This window comes from Notolepis coatsorum (assembly GCF_963971535.1).
Source record: "Notolepis coatsorum genome assembly, chromosome: 4".
Lineage (NCBI taxonomy): Eukaryota > Metazoa > Chordata > Actinopteri > Aulopiformes > Paralepididae > Notolepis > Notolepis coatsorum.
This window is the reverse complement of record NC_140168.1, coordinates 74172208-74189662: the sequence shown is the minus strand read 5'-3', so window position 1 is coordinate 74189662 and position 17455 is coordinate 74172208. Positions and strand designations below refer to the sequence as shown.

Genomic DNA, 17455 nt, shown 5'->3' with positions numbered 1-17455 from the left:
TTCATAAAGATGATGTAGCCTACTTTCAAATCTGAAGGCTGCCAACTTCAAGAGGATGTAATCAGAGCAGCAGAACTGGACCACATACCACTTTAACATTACCTTTTTTGTTCAATGGATTGAGAATTGAATGCTCCCAAGCACTGGAATACACAAACATGCAGAATCATAACATTCAATAACAAATACTTAGCACAAATCAATGGAAGCGGATGTGGACCAGCTAGCCTAGCTGTTGGCCAAAAACATCTCTCTTATGGTGTTCTTGTTTTGTTTCTTGACTTATTGTGATGTTTCTTCTTGACTTGTTTAAAGAAGATGTGTCCGGCCCATGGGGACATTAACGTGTGTTGTCGGGCCTTACAAATAAATTTGATTTGATTTGATTTAAGCTAAGCTAGCGGTCTGTATCTGCTTCCATTGTCCATAATGTTGCTATGTTCCTTTAATTACACCTTGCTTTATCATGGTCCACTCAGGTAAGTGTTGAACCCATGTTAGTAGACTTGAACACAGAGAATGTCAGACATTTCATCAATTCACATTTCACATTTCACATATTCTGTGCCCCAGGAAAGTTCAGGCACCCACTCCACAAAGCTAGACATCAGAGAGAGACTGGATGTAATACAGTAGAGTAGGCTATCTGGGGCTCCTCCATAGAAGATGAATCTGGCATTGACTTTGTAGGCCCATAAAATGTTTATAGGTAGAATCTATAATGTTGTCAAACAGTGACCTCTAGGCAAAAGAGCCCCGCTTGGTATTGTGCTTTATTTACTTTTTTTTTTATTTCAGTGGGTATAGAGGGGAGGTAGAGGGGAGGGGTTGCTACTGCTGGCCACACCTCAGGTTCCACCAAGAGATGTCTGGAGAAATTCACAGTATAATAATAATAAAACGTTATTTGTATAGCACCTTTCATACTGCAGCTCAAAGTTATTCACAACAGAAAAAAGACCGGCATAAAATGAGCACATAAAGTGCAGACATATAAAAGCACAGTTTTTCACATTAGGATCTAACATCCCAACAGGCCACCTTGTTTATGGTTTGATTCAGTTTAAAAAATAGACGATAATAAAAAGAGTAAGATAGAATAGACAGAGTAAAATAGTGCAGTGCAATAAGTAGTAGAATAAAATTGTTCTGGATTACTGTTTAACAGTTTAAAGTCGTCTTTACCTTCTCAATAATAAGTTATTGAACTCCAACCCACACATCAGACCAAAATTAAATAATAAATAAACCGTGCAATACCAAGCAGGGCTCTTTTGCCTCAATAGCATATATATATATAAATAAATTGTATTCTGAGTTCTGACCCAATATCAATATAGCTAGTCTATAATTATGTGTAACACTTATATATTATTTATAAAATACAAACAATTAAAATGTCTTAAAAGAATTATAGTCAGACTAGCTATATTTATACTGAACTGATTGGAAGTATGAAGTGCAAAAAACGGAAATGACATAGTAGGCTACTATATGAAACATAGGGGGAGCATAACAAAGAGTGTCCTCTTCAACTCATTCAGAACGCAGCGGCCCGCCTGATCTCAAACCTACCGAAGTCGGCCCATGTCACCCCACTTCTTAGGGACCTGCACTGGCTCCCCATTGCTGCACGAATCCGCTTCAAGGCCCTCGACCTAGCATACCGTGCGGCAAAGGGAACCGCTCCCGCCTACCTCCGGTCAATGGTCTCTAACTACACACCCTCAAGACCCCTACGCTCTGCATCTTCTGGCCGCCTCAGACCTACTCCTATCCAAGCTCCGGGAGGGTCATCAAAGAGAAGTCGCCTATTCTCAGTCCTTGCCCCACAATGGTGGAATGAACTACCCACCCCAGTTAGGACAGCCGAATCACGTCCAATCTTTCGCCGTCGACTAAAGACGCACTTCTTCAACCATTATCCGAATTAAAAAAAAAAAAAAAAAAAAAAAAAAATCTAACCCTAACTAACCGTACTGTCATGCACTTGTCCTAATAAACTAACCTACACTGTAGCACTCAACACTTTGATGAACATTGTTGCTCAGCTGATAGAGTTGTGCCCTTCCTGATGGCTTGTCGTACAGAACTTGTAAGTCGCTTTGGATAAAAGCGTCAGCTAAATGACTAAATGTAAATGTAAATGTCAAGGGAATTCATTAACGCCATTGTCCTTCTACACTAGTTTGTAGGAGGTTTTCTCCTCAACCTCAAGCCTCAGCGTTCCTAGTGTAAAATTATGGAACCATCATTTCGGTCATACGATCCCACGGACCGTTCCAAACTGACGCACAAGCATATCCTCACGCTGTAAGCGAGAAAGCGTTCAGGTACTCTGAGTCTTAATTCAATGTTTTAATGGACAGAAGAGTCAGACACGAATACATTCATTCGTTGTGCTATGCCATCGTTTAGAAACTTACAGTTTAACGTTAAAGCAGATCGTAGGCCAGGTTTAATGATAGCAGTGAGTGAGCAGTGACTTGGTGTGGTGGAAACGTTAGCTAATTTGCTTGCTTGTTGTAGCTCTGAACTTTCAGTTGTCTGGTCAAGGGAAGTTCCATTCAACTACCTAGCTAGGTCCGTTTGAGCGACAGACAGGCAATTAAGGTGAATGGATTTGAATTACACGTTAGAAACAGTTCGATCAAGGGTTGTGCAGTACTGTCTATCTGTATGTCATATATGTTATGATGAATTGAAAATGGGGGACCCTGATGTAAACAAGACGAAAGTGTTTCTCTGGTCTGCCTCCCCTTAACAATTGTATGTTGAGCTGTACTGTACCATTCTGCAATCTGTTAATAAAGTTTTCAATCAATCAATCAATACATGCATACCTAAACCGTGTTTAGACGTCATTTGAATACCATTTTGCATGTCATCAATGTAGATGATATGCGGTGCATCCACAACATCTGGCCTGAGAATATCCACTTGTATTGTGGCTGTCGACCACAGAAATAAAGTGCATTATAGTGCGAATATGGGAGAGGGGTCAGGCTCTGCCAAAAAGGTCTGGAGAAATTCACACTATTTTCACACTAGACCTCTTGGCAATAGCAACTCCTCCCTTATTCCATTTTAGATTAGATTAGATTCAAATGTATTGTCATTACACAGCACAAGTACAGTACAACGAAAAGACGCCATCTAACCAGAGTGCAAATGTAGCAGTAAAGTGCAACAGCAATATACAATGTACAAGTGATTAAACTGGGTACAAAATATACAAATCAGTACTACGAGACGAGTGTAGTGCTAATCAGATGTACGTACAGAGTTGTAGTATAATATGTACAGTGATACAGGTGTAAAGACACTGGTAGTAGTAGTAGTCATACTGGCCAGCAGCGTAACTAGTAGAGTTGGATAGATATGTAAAAGGGCTATGTGCAGGTAAGTACAGACAGGTGTGGATATATCTGCGGTGAGAATAAATATATATAAGTATATATATAGCATTTGTACATGCTATACAGAGCTATGGGTTATATGCAGGTATATTCAGACAAATATTGATATACTGTAGAATATAAATGCAAATATAAATATGCGGTATATACAGCACTGTTGTACATGCTATCATACAGAGAGTATATGGGTAGACTATAGTATGAGGAGGGTAGTTAGGATTATTATGATTACTATGATTATAGTGTAGGGCAGTAGGTACTGGTAGGTATAAATGGAGTATATGCAATGCAATGGAGTTCAGAGTCATACAGTGTGTGGGTAACAGAGCCTAGGGTGTAGGCAATGGAGTCAGAGTTTATGGGGGGGGGGGGGGGGCTGTCGCACAGAGTTCAGAGAGATTTTTCTTGACTTGGAGCGGAGGTTCCTGTAGCGTCTCCTTGAGGGGAGGAGGGCAAACAGTCTATGATTGGGATGAGAGGTGTCCTTGACAATGCTGCATGCCTTCCTCAGACACCCTTTGTGACGGATAGACTCAATAGTAGGGAGTGATGTACCGTGATGTGTTGGGTGGTTTTTTACCAACCCACACATCAGACCAAAAAAAAAAGTGCAATACCAAGCAGGGCTCTTTTGCCTAAAGGTTGCTGTTTGACGGCATTACAGATTGTACCTTTAAAGCTAGCGGTGCAGATGATGCTACTGACACATGATTGATTGATGAATCTACTCTCATCTCTCCTTCCTTTTATTGTCCCTTTATTGTATAGTTCGATGAATCTACTCTCATCTCCGTGGTTCCTTTATTATTGTATAGTTGATTAATCTAATCTTATCTCATCTCTTTGGTTCCTTTATTGTATAGTTTGATGAATCTACTCTCATCTCCGTGGTTCCTTTATTGTATAGTTTGATGATTCTACTCTTATCTCTGTGGTTCCTTTATTGTATAGTTAGATGAATCTACTCTTATCTCTGTGGTTCCTTTATTGTATAGTTTGATGAATCTACTCTTATCTCCGTGGTTCCTTTATTGTATAGTTTGATGATTCTACTCTTATCTCTGTGGTTCCGTTATTGTATAGTTAGATGAATCTACTCTTATCTCTGTGGTTCCTTTATTGTATAGTTTGATTAATCTACTCTTATCTCATCTCTTTGTGGTTCTTTATTGTATAGTTTGATGAACCTACTCTTATCTCATCTCTTTGTGGTTCTTTTATTGTATAGTTTGATGAATGAATCTACTCTTAAAAAGATTTTTTTATGTTATTTTGGCATTTTACAGCTTTATTGTGGATAGGACAGGCAGAGAGGAAAGTTGGGTGAAGAGATGGGGAGGACATGCAGCATAGGTCCTGGGCCAGATTCGAACCCAGGACGCTGCGATTACACTGCGAGCGCAGCTACGTGGTGCACCACCGTGGCACCCGATGAATCTACTCTTATCTCATCTCTTTGGTTCCTTTATTGTGTAGTTTGATGAACCTACTCTTATCTCATCTCTTTGTGGTTCTTTATTGTGCAGTTTGATGAATCTACTCTTAGTCTTATCTCATCGCTCTGTAGTTCCTTTATTGTATAGTTTGATGAATCTACTCTTATCTCATCTCTTTGTGGTTCTTTATTGTATAGTTTGATGAATCTACTCTTATCTCTTTGTGGTTATTTATTGTATAGTTTGATGAATCTACTCTATGGTAATCTGTGGTAATGCTCCAGGCAACCTTTGCCCTTTGGGGCAACAATGAGGGCAATGTCATTATGTATTTGATATATTGTTCAGCCATAACACATTGTATCTTTTCAGAAGGAAGGATGGAGAAAGCCTCAGATGGACTCGCTGACAGTGGGACTGACAGGGTTAAGGGCATAGCTGCCATTAAATCTGAGTGAGTGGCTCAAATTCTTTCGACAGGCTGGAAACTGGAATATTATTGGTCCCACTACACTTCTGTATACACACTATTTCTAGCTGACCTACTAAATAGAGGTGTGTAAACAACACATTGATATGGACGGTTGATATATAGTTTGAAAAGGCAATGGTCCAATTCAATCTCTGCAATGTCATCATTAATTATTATTCGCAGATTGCCCAGGGAGTGTGTGTGGACAATTCAGAGAGACTCCCTGGGCAATCTGCACATGCAGAGTCTGGGGAGTATGTGCGGAAAAGTGACTATAGCTCGGCCGGGAAAGTGACGATCCACTTGTGGTTGGTCCCCCCGTGTTCAGGAGACTCAGGCGTATAAAAAAAGTCTATTGGATCATGTCTCCAGCACCCCCACAGCCGTAGCTACAACCACTTACGTCAAGGCTCTCATCAACATTCATTAATTTTCTCCCCCCACGCTCCTCCATGAGCTCAGAATACCGGAAGTGTTGCGGTGGTCTATAGAGGCTTTGCATGGAATGTTTGTGTAGTTCTATTTCTTCCAACATGGCTGCCCTTAACCATTGGTAACGACTTTCGAAATGCCACATTTTTTGTGCAGTGGTAGAGTAGGCAGAACATAGGAAAAGCATGATCTTACTTACATGATCACTGTGACCTTTTTACAAGATTCACTAAGACACAAAATTATTAAAATGTTAATATATTTGTCAATGTCAGCATATTGAAACTGCTGTTTTGAACATAGTAACAGTTGTTTCTTCCAACATGGAGGACAAATGGGCACCTAAAGGTTCTGTGAAAGGCCTCTATTTGTGATGGCTGTTCAGTCTAATCTGTTGACGGGCAGCTAGTACACGGCAGTCTGACTGGTACACGGCAGTCTGACTGGTACACGTCTTCTCCTCACAGATTCCTAACAACCAAAGAGAAATTCCACGATTTTGTAGATTCCAAAGGGCCCGGCGCCAAAGGCGTGGATGTCTGTGAGAACGGGTCCAAGGAGACGGCAGAGGCGTCCGTAGAGGAGCCCAAAGCCAAGAAGTCCAAGCTGGGCTCGGAGGAGACGGAGGAGTCGGAGACGTCGGGGAAGCCAGATGGCAAGAGAACGAGAGGGCAGAACAAGTCGAGACCACACGTGAAACCCACAGCTTACGACGACAAGCGCCTGTGTATCTCCGCCATTCACGTATGTGGTCTTAACTGGCTGCTGAGTGGAATTACTCAAGGTTTTAAATATTGATTTTGATAGGTCTTAAAATTTATTGGATTAGGAAGTTACCTCTATGTTTGCGATAATTCAATCTTGTTTAAATGTATTTGGGGGAAATGTCTGGGCTGCAAAGTAGGGCTGACACTAACGATTATTTTGTTATCGATTAATCTGTTGATTATTTGATCGATTAGTCGATTAATTTACCAGAAAATCAACAACAATCGATTATATTTGCAATTGAATTATTATTATTTTTTTCTTGATAACATTTTTTAAATAATATTTTTCAACAACAATACATAAGACACCACAGGACCAACATCCCAACCCCGCTCAGCTGCTTATGGTGGTTTTGACTATCTCGGCCGCTGTGACCCATAGCTCAATGCTAGCCTGTCCCACCCCAATCACCCATGCAGTAGAGATTGCCATATAAATGACATTGAGCAGTGTCAGAGACCAATTAATCACTAAGCAGGGCTGTATGTTAACTTTTTTTGCACATAGCACTGGTGCTACAGAGGTTGATCGTTTTGTAGCACAGGCCAAAATCTTGTAGCACAAGTATAAAACGTGTTATATTTGTAACAGTCACAAATGTGCCTATTGTATTTGTGTTATTTAGTTGCAGTGCCATGTTTGGCTGTCATTTTCATGCTGACAAGTTGACGTCACACAGCCAGACACGTTACGTGTAAGGAATTATGGGATTTGGTGTTGGGTGTATGGACTCTACTAGGGGTGGGAATCACAAGTTTCATCACGATACGATATCGATTCTTTGGACAACGATACGATATTTGCCGATATCTGCCATGATACGATACGATGCAGGTGCCTGCAATCGATATGAGACGATATCATAAGCCCATTTAACACAATCTGTAACATTTAGATCAACTCAAAAAAGGTAACGAAAATATAATTTGAAATTTTTTTATTGAGCTCTTCCAGACATTTAAATGAAAAACAATCTATTGTTTTTAATACAAATAGACCTCCTGTTCACTATAAAGTGCCACGTTTTTATATATTGAGCTTTAAACTTTAAGTAGCGTAAATCTTTTTGGAACTCACAAAATGCAACCTAAAACCCCTTCCTCTCCCAAACCGTTCCTACAATTGTTTTATGTTGTATGATGATCATGAATACATTTATTATGTATTGTATTTTTTATGTTTAAATATCAACATTATCTGTCCACCCTCAGTACATTTACTATCAATATAATATACCGGTACTCGTCTGACTTCATCTTATCTTTTCTTTTTTTTATCCACTTTTTCTCCCCATTTTAAATTTTTCTCCCATCCCAATTTTGTATATCCAATTCTTCCCTCCCCTGTCTTGAACGTTGCTAGACTATGCCTCCCATTGGTCGGTTGTAGTGAGGACAGAAGCCTTGCATCACGTGTCCCCTCCGGTACACGAGGAGGCAGCCTGTCGCATCTTTTCACCGCAGCAGCTCGAACTCTGTGGCGAGGAGTAACGCATGGGAGGCTCACGCTGCCCCCGCTACTTCCTGCTTCCGCCGCACCGGTGTCACCAAACCGACCTGTAGGAGTCGCTATCCACAACGTCCAATCCCCACCCACCGGCTTTCCCACCCTCTAACACTTGCCAATTGTGTTAGTATGAACGACCGGCCAGCCGGTAGCAACACCGAGAGCTGGGCTCGAACCCAGCGTCTCCTGCGTTAGAGGCGAGCGCCTTGCCCACTGTGCCAATCAGCCGCCCTTCATCTGATCTTTTCAAACGCACACACACACACACACACACACACACAGAAGGGAGAATGCCTTTTCTGTTGTGTGGATGCTGGTAGTAAAGATATATAGTTTAACAGTAGTGTTGCTGCTGCAAATGGGATTGTTAAGTTACATAATACATATGTTTGAGAGCTTAGTCGTTATGGATTTCCAAAAACGAGCTACTGGAAGGCAATCCACCAGTCCCATAGCAAACAGCTTCCTAGGTGTGAGATACATCCTATGAATATAATTAGAGTGTATTTGCTAGTGACTAGGGTTGCGGGAGGCTAGTGTAATATTTGTCCAGATATCATCCCAATCAAACTCAGAGTCTAGTTCTGGGATGTCCCCTCGCCATATTGTATCCAACGGTTAACCTCTTAAGCTCGACGGGTCCGGTACCGGACCCAAGCCATAAATCCATCTCTTCAGACTGTATGAATGAATGTTGCCTTTTTTCCCAAATGTAGCCAAGAGTAAAGACCCTAACCCTGTCAAAACAGCAGTCATTATATATTTTCAGCAATACGTTTGTTTACCAATAGGTTAAAGTGTTATTTGGGAAATATGAGTTCTGGAAATGTATTTGGTTACAGGCGAATATAGACGCAAACAAATCTGCGCCACCATTTTGTTTGTAGTCATATGAGGAGACGAGACCTTGAGCTCTCAATGAGCGTTGAAATTTCGAAAAACGACACTACCCAGCTCAAGCCAGCTCCTGTCAATCAAATGACTTGTGGATAAAAAAAAAAGAAAAAACGTTATTGGCATAAATTGGAACGCAGTTAGTTTATCTACCTTTCTGTGAACCCACGTTGCAATCTGATGAAAAATGACGGAGCAGTTTCCATTATAAAGAAGTAACTGTACTTACAGTAGATTTCATTCTTTGTTCTTCATGCACGCCTGGTGATACTAAATCCAGATTGAACTCTGCCATTGGAAAGAGGTGATTTGGCCCGATCCATAGATGTACAACCTGGCTATAATAAGGTCATTTATAGGCCTCATATTCTATATTCTATAATAATATTTCAAATAGCATCGGTCCGGATGGCAGAATTCAGTACTGTATCTACAAAACCTTCTGTTTAATAATCTTCCCTTTATTCATTTCCTTACATTTTTTGTACACGTGATCTCAAGAAGGTACTGAACGAGCTCAGTAGTAGTTTCTTATGTCTGGTCATTTTTAGCATGGTGTTATTCACTGTCAAATATGCAAAGAAAAAATCATAATTCATATTCTCCTTTGTTTCATCACAATTTAAGCAAGCCTAGTAATAGACACAATATTCCTGACACTGGGAATACATTCACTGAGGTCCATAGATGTCCCTAGATACCAAGAACATGCAAAGGGACCTTGTAGAAGTGGAGCAATCTTCCATTTACTTAGGTATGTATTTTAGGTGGATTTTCAGAAAATAGGGCTCCTGGCTTAAGAGGTTAAGGGGTTAATTATACTGACCAAATAACAGTATGGCTCTGTGACTTATTTTAATCCCAACAATGGAGTTATCAGACATCTGAATAATATAAGCTACATCTGGTATTGGCTGGATGGACCAGACTTGTAAGTAGGAGAAATGCATTTTTTTAAGCTACCATTCAACTCTTGCAAAAAGTAGTTAAAATAGTAATTTAACTAAATTTGGTTACACCCTACACTGATGGAACATGGAGCCTGCACAGCCAAGCCCCATGCCTAACCAATAGAAAGCAATCATACTTTCAGGCACATTTTCACAATCACTATCATATCAATAAGTTCCAAACATACACACAGTTGAGTTCTCTGCAGTCTTGTGCTCATCATACCACTTTTGACGATTTTCAGGAGCACAGGAAATGCACCTACGGCGACCGATGCAAGTTCTTCCACGACGTCCGAGAGTACATGGCCGTGAAGCCCGCCGACGTGGGAGAGAGCTGCCACCTCTATGACACGTACGGGACGTGCCGCTATGGCCTGAGCTGTCGCTTCGCCGTGGCCCACACCTCACCCGACTTCAAGAACGTGGTGAACGAAGACCGCGTCAAGGCCTGCGAGGGACGGACACCCGTGACGAACACCTTGGACAAAGACCTCCAGAATCGCCTGCGGAAGCGCTCGGTCGCCTTCGAGAAGTCAGCGGAGTACCTGAAATCAATCGGCCACGCAAATGGCGGGAAGAACCATCCTCCAGACCAAGGTTATTACAGTTGAAAGAGGAATGTCACATGTTTGAATAAGTCACATGTTACTCCTGTGCTTCAGGACTGTTTATATTTGTGACTATGCTAAGCTAGTAATCGGAGAGAGAACTCATGATGTTACCTGGATATTAAAATCTAGGGCTGCCTCATAGCCAGTGTATATGGCACTGCCTTTGTCGACCCAAATTAGTTTTCTATTCTAGTATTGCTAACAGATGAGAGAATTATTTTCAACTATTTTGATAGGTGTTCACACAAACATTGAATGAAATTCACTTATTGCCCCAATTATTGTCTATAGGGCCTGATTTCACATCTAGGTGACATCACAGATTAAAGACTTCTCTCAGAGCTTTTAGGAGGGAGTGGTACATGTTCTAAACCAGGTCTAAAACTAGGCATGAAAAACAAAAAAAACTGTGTGGCTTCCCTGCGCAATCTTTAGCTGTGGATGGATAGCAAGTTGTTAGGTGTGCAGTTTGTGAATGAAGCGTTAGCTTCACATGTGGGCACACAATGTTGGTAATGTTAGCTTGACTAATGCACATTTCTAATGTTGCGAAACATTACCTACATTGCTAGCATTGATAACCTTTGTTGCTAATGTTGTGTAATGTTAGCTTGGCTAATGTACGTTGCTAACGTTGATAAGAGCTTGGCTAACGTAAGTTGCTAACATTAACGTCGCTAGCTAGCTAATGAGTTACCTTGGTGTTTGCTGTAACATTATGCACGTAGCAGCATGATTTGCGATTGGTCTACTTTTGTGGGGACAGACATACAGAGATACATGCAGACAAACCCTGTTCTAGGTGACACACCACACCGTAAAAACTATTATACACATCTTAGTTCCAAACAAGCATAGTGATTGGAAGAGAGACATTCCATGAGTGCGGTATAGCCCAGCTACTTTACATTGCTTAGCAACAGGGAACCATTTGTTGTGGGAAACTTTTTTAAAGGTAGAATCTGTAATGCCATCAAAAAGCGACCTTTAAGCAAAAGAGCCCCACTTTGTATTGCACGTGTTTTGTTTTGGTCTGATGTGTGGGTTTGAGTTGAGCAGGGATAGGGGGGGGGGGGGGGGGGGGGGGCGACTGCTATTGCTGGTCACACCATACAAATTCACAGTAATAAGTTACTAAACTCCAGAATGTAAACAAAGTGCAATGCCCAGCAAAGCAATTTTTCTCTCTCCACTATAGTTATATCTGTGCGATTGAGTTCTTATTTATTTATTCACCGTTATTTGCTGTGTTTCTAGGGCTTTTATTTGTTTTCGGACATCACGATGCCTCGTTGAGGCATGACTATAACTGTAAAACGTCATTCGTAATGATACAAATATTGTCGTATTTATTATTATTATAATGATTTAATTCCGAGGACGTCTGTAGAATCGACGCGGACGCAATCACCAATGATTTCTCCTAAATGAAGTTAAGAACACGGCGCACACCAGTCTGTATGACTTAAATCCTGCTCTTAGCTAAGAGCGAATCCCCGAGAAGGAACCGTTCGAGAATGCCAAAATCTGCCCGAAAAGCTTGTAAGTGGAGCTACGATGAAATTAGCTCCTAACCTTTCTCCTAAGTCTGTTGATGAATGAGGACCATTGTTTCTGAATCTGATACTGGAGTCTCCGTTTCACACTTAGGGAAACCATGTCCAGCTGAGTCGCCCAGTGAGCATCCTGCAGGAGAGAATCTACGCTCAACCACTGCAGTACAACCACAGGTACAATGTTCCACCAGTAGCTAAACTACACCAGCAACTATGCTGCTGCATGGGACTCTCGTCATATCAATGGAATAGTGTTTTATATTCCATTTATATGCAGAGTTAATTATATTGTTTACACTGTTTATTTCTTTCTCATATTTTTACATTCAGATAAAATTGTATTGCCTATATTTAGGTATTTCTACTATTACCCTGCCCATACCTGTACCTCACCTCCCCTGTGCTGCTATGATTCCCGAATTTCCTCAAGGGGATCAATTAACATATTCGGGGCCATTCACGTATATATACATTATTGGGCGCCAACGGTTAACACAATCGCGGCCACTGGGATGAGTCTAATAAATCTCTAGAGGACCAGCAAATGTAAACGGACGTGGGGCTGTTTGTAGAGCTAAATCTATACTTTATAGTATTGCTATCTGTCCATTCTCATTGTCAATTGAGTCCATAAACCGTCCCTTCAAAATGGCTTAAAGAGAAAAAAAATCATCAATACGTTCTCATTTTATAGCGCCGTGAATATAAGCGTTATACGGCATTTGGTCTAGTATATTTCCTGGAACTCTGGAAGGCTAGATAAAGGGCTAATAGCTATTAACGTTATATCCAATGGCATTTCCGTTATACAGATGCTACAGTTAAAACTCAAACTGCATATGATCGGCACAATCCTCAAGCATGTATGCATGAAAGGGGGTGGGGGGGGGGACGTCGTTTCTTATTATTGATTACCAATAACGTGTTCGTCTAAGTAGCCACATAGGCCGATCGCCTGGATGGCTATCAAAACGATGCCCGATCGGGTTGTACTATACGTGAAAAAGATCTTACCATGAGCCGGTTGGATCCCCCTGAGCATTTCCCTGTTATCGATCGTCATCTGGTAGATCGATATGTCCATTGGCTGATGATAAATCCCCTTATTGCATAGTGAAATCCGCGCTCCAAAAGGTATTCCGTGGAACAGACAATAGCTATCACTTCAGATGAGTAGAAAACGACATTAGAGATAAAAAAATAAAGACAACTTCTGCCACAGGGAACACTCTATTATCGCGATAGCGCCCCTAAGAGGATCTGGCCGGTATTGCACTTTGGCGAATTCAAAGAGTAGGGTACATCTGCAGTGCAGCTCGGCGACCTTGAATAGGTTATTAAAATGGAATAAAAGCCAAAACAACTTGCCACGGATATGTCCGTCCTTCTGTCCACAACGGGTGGAATCGAAACACGGAGATATCCGTGCTTCGTCCCCAATGTGTTAATGGCCTTTTGGATAGTTTTCCCTTTTTTTCGATTTGAATATTCTATTCAATGTCAGGGACCTGTATGTTGCCGTTAAAAGGCATACTGGGACTCCGAAGGTGCAGTACCGGCCAGATCCTGCTAGTAGGCAGTATCGAGAGTGCAGTAAACCCTGTTCCAGACCGGGTGTAATACTCAAACGTCTCCGGACGGACTTTTCTAGTAATGGGAAACCTACAGTAGGGCTTCACTCGATCGCATTGAATCGTTTTCGGGACCCCGATCCATATCTTGTGGTGGGTTATGTCGTGGACCAGATGGGCATATGATGGACCAGATGGCGATCAAATAATTGGAATATTCTTTTTGGAATACCACCGACCACAGGTAAGGACAATCTCATCTGATGTCAATTTCAGCTTGATAGTGCATGGTTTTCATACCCATCCCCCTGATCGGCGTAATAACGAATGCTGTTATTGGCAATCAATTAATCAGAAACGCCCCCCCCCCCCCCCCCCCCCCCTTTCATGCATTCATGATGAAACATAATACCTATCATTTGCATTTGATTTGAAAATAATTGCGTATCCAGGGACGAAACGCCAATGGGTTTAGTAGAATTCACGTTGCGCCCTATAGCCAGCCTCCCAGGAATTAGCCCGGATCATTCCGAAATTATACTCATATTCACCACGAGATAACGCGTGAACTTATTCATGACATTTTTTTTCTTTTTTGCATCTTGAACGGAAGATAGTTACTGTCAAATGACCATGGTATTGTATCCATAGCTATAATATAAAATATAGATTTAGCTCTACAAACAACATGACGCACAGTGAAACTATGTAATGAAAACCTGGCCGTGCTAGAACAGGATGGGGAAATCGAATGGCCCCGAATGTGTTAAGGAATATATTATCTTATCTTATTGTAGTGACTGGAGTAGTTGAGTGAGGGGGGGGGAAGCACTTTTTGATAGTGTATTTTCTTCATGAGAAAAGCCGTGAGTGGCACTCAAAGTGTTAAGCATTGGGCTCTGCTTTGTTACACCTGCATTTATCATTACAGTTTGTTTCCAAAATCATTAAAAAGGGACAAAGAACCAGTCATGTGTTTTAGTTCCCCTCATATCTATAATGTCCAGAGGACTGAGAGACATCTGGGGACAAGTCAAATAGTAAAGGACATGCTTTGTGATACAGGACAGGCTGGTAAACCAGGTTCCGGTGAAGACTGTTGGTCCGTTGACTGATGCTGATGTCATTAAGCTGCGCCCATGTGAAAAGAAACAGGTATGTCTGAGTGTCCCTGAGTGTCCAGTAAAGAAACGGGTATGTTAGGGTGTCCAGTAAAGACACAGTAAAGAAACAGGTATGTCTGAGTGTCCAGTAAAGAAACAGGTATGTTGGAGTGTCCAATAAAGAAGCAGTAAAGAAACAGTGAAGAAACAAGTATGTTAGGGTGTCCAGTAAAGAAACAGTAAAGAAACGGGTATGTTTAGAATATCCAGTAAAGAAACGGGTATGTAGTAAAGAAACAGTAGAAACGGTATGTTAGAATGTCCAGTAAAGAAACGGGTATGTTACAAATTTGTCCAGTAAAGAAACAGGTATGTTAGAATGTCCAGTAAAGAAGCAGTAAAGAAACAGTGCAGAAAGAGGTATGTCTGAGTGTCCAATAAAGAAACCGGTATATTAGAGTCCAGTAAAGAAACAGGTATGTTAGAGACCAGTAAAGAAACAGGTATATTAGAGTCCAGTAAAGAAACAGGTATGTTAGAGACCAGTAAAGAAACAGGTATGTTAGTCCAGTAAAGAAACAGGTATGTTAAGAGTCCAGTAAAGAAATGGTAAATAAACAGGTATGATAGTGTCCAGAAAAGGAAACAGTAAAGAAACAGGTATGTTAGAGTGTCCAGTAAAGAAACGGTAAAGAAACAGGTATGTTAGAGTCCAGTAAATAAATGTTTTATCTGAGTGTGATAAACACTCATCACCATGCAGGACCAATAGGATAAACACTCATCACCATGCAGGACCAATAGGATAAACACTCATCACCATGCAGGACCAATAGGATAAACACTCATCACCACATCCATTATTTCCAAATGAATGTGATTTTCTATACCTAAGCAGATATTGTGATATATATCATTATTGAAAAAGGGGCTTCTGAATATCATGATATTAATTGTTATCTCCATATTGTCCAGACCTACTCCATTGCTAAATAGTATATGTTTTTGTCTTCCGTCAAGGTGGACTTCAGAGATAAGCTCTATCTTGCACCTCTAACGACGGTAAGTATTGGCTACCTGTAATACACACTGATGGTACTGTGTATATGTGTAACTGTAATACACACTGAAGGTACTGTGTGTGTGTGTGTGTAACTGTAATACACACTGAAGGTACTGTGTCGTGTGTAACTGTAATACACACTGAATGTACTGTGTGTGCGTGTAACTTGTAATACACACTGAAGGTACTGTGTGTGTGTGTAACTGTAATACACACTGAAGGTACTGTATGTGTGTGTAACTGTAATACACGGGGGGGGCAGGTGGCGCACGGAGATTACGTTCGTCACCAACACCGGGAGACACTAGGATTCGCCTGTTCGAATCCAGCTCCCGGCGTTGCTATCAGCTTGGCTGGCCTCTCACACTGATACAATTGGCTGTATCAGGGGGTGGGAAAGCTGAAGGGTGGGTCCTGGGCGTTGTGGACAGCGACCCCTACAGTTCGGTCGGGCGCCTGCTCAGCGAGGGTTGGAACTGAGGAGAGAATAGTGTGGCCTCCCACACGCTACACTCTCCCCGGTGAGAACCTGCGCGGCCAGGTTGGCCTGCCCCAGGCTGCACATGCGTCGGAGGAAAGCATGTGACAGTCTCCGGGTCTCCCGGACCAACAGTAGGGGAAAGTACGCAACAACCAGGAAGGGTGGGATGGGAGAAAAATCGGGAAAAAGGAGGGAAGAAAGATTTAAAAAAAAAAAACGGTAATACACACTGAAGGTACTGTGTGTGTGTGTAACTGTAATACACACTGAAGGTACTGTGTGTGTGTGTAACTGTAATACACACTGAATGTACTGTGTGTGTGTGTGTGTGAACTGTAATACACACTGAATGTACTTGTGTGTGTGTGTAACTGTAATACACACTGAAGGTACTGTAGTTGTGTGTGTGTAAACTGTAATACACACTGAATGTACTGTGTGTGTGTGTGTGTAACTGTAATACACACTGAAGGTACTGTGTGGTGTGTAACTGTAATACACACTGAAGGTACTGTGTGGTGTGTAACTGTAATACACACCGAATGTACTGTGTACTGTATATATGTAACTAATAGTACTGTGTGTATATAATTGCCTGAGGCCTGATGGTTGTAATGTACCTCCTCTCACTCTTCTCTCTCTCTCTGTCTCAGTGTTGAAACCTACCTATTCCTCTCACTAGTGATGCACGATATATCGGCCGCCGATATAATATCGGCCGATATGGCCGTTTTTTTACACAATCGTATCGGTCCGATTATCAAGATAGGGCCGATACTAAAAAAAAAAAAAACTTAAATTTTTTTTTTATCTTTTTTTTCTTCTTTTTTACATGTTTTGGCCTTAAATAGTTTCAAAATATCAGTCATTTCTGAAAATAAGTTACAAAAGTAAAAAAAATTATGCGTTTTGGAAAATAGCTCTATTTGATTATCATAAAAAAGTGTTTTCTATACAGAGATATCGACATCGGTAATATCGGTATCGGCCAGAACAGCAATATTAATATCGGTTATCGGTATCGGCCACAATTTTCACATCGGTGCATCACTACCTCTCACTCTTCTCTCTCTCTGTGTCCTCAGTGTGGAAACCTACCTATTCCTCTCATTCTTCTCTCTCTCTGTGTCTCAGTGTGGAAACCTACCTATTCCTCTCACTCTTCCTCTCTCTGTGTCTCAGTGTGG

At 41.3% G+C, this 17455-nt stretch overlaps 1 protein-coding gene across 3 annotated transcripts in view; it reads left to right on the top strand.

The window, feature by feature from the left end:
- The window catches only part of dus3l (dihydrouridine synthase 3-like), a 60178-nt gene that overhangs the window by 7851 nt on the left and 34872 nt on the right, over window positions 1-17455 (top strand). The window contains exons 1-7 of one of the 3 annotated variants that reach the window (XM_084312578.1): window positions 2299-2333; window positions 5228-5309; window positions 6227-6503; window positions 10126-10480; window positions 12145-12224; window positions 14687-14776; window positions 15745-15786. In XM_084312578.1, coding sequence (XP_084168704.1) covers window positions 5236-5309; window positions 6227-6503; window positions 10126-10480; window positions 12145-12224; window positions 14687-14776; window positions 15745-15786 — 918 coding nt within the window. In that variant the 5' untranslated portion in view covers window positions 2299-2333; window positions 5228-5235. Of the gene's footprint in view, window positions 1-2298; window positions 2334-2411; window positions 2614-5227; window positions 5310-6226; window positions 6504-10125; window positions 10481-12144; window positions 12225-14686; window positions 14777-15744; window positions 15787-17455 lie in introns of those variants that run through there. The other 2 variants (XM_084312579.1, XM_084312580.1) reach the window with 2 other exon arrangements.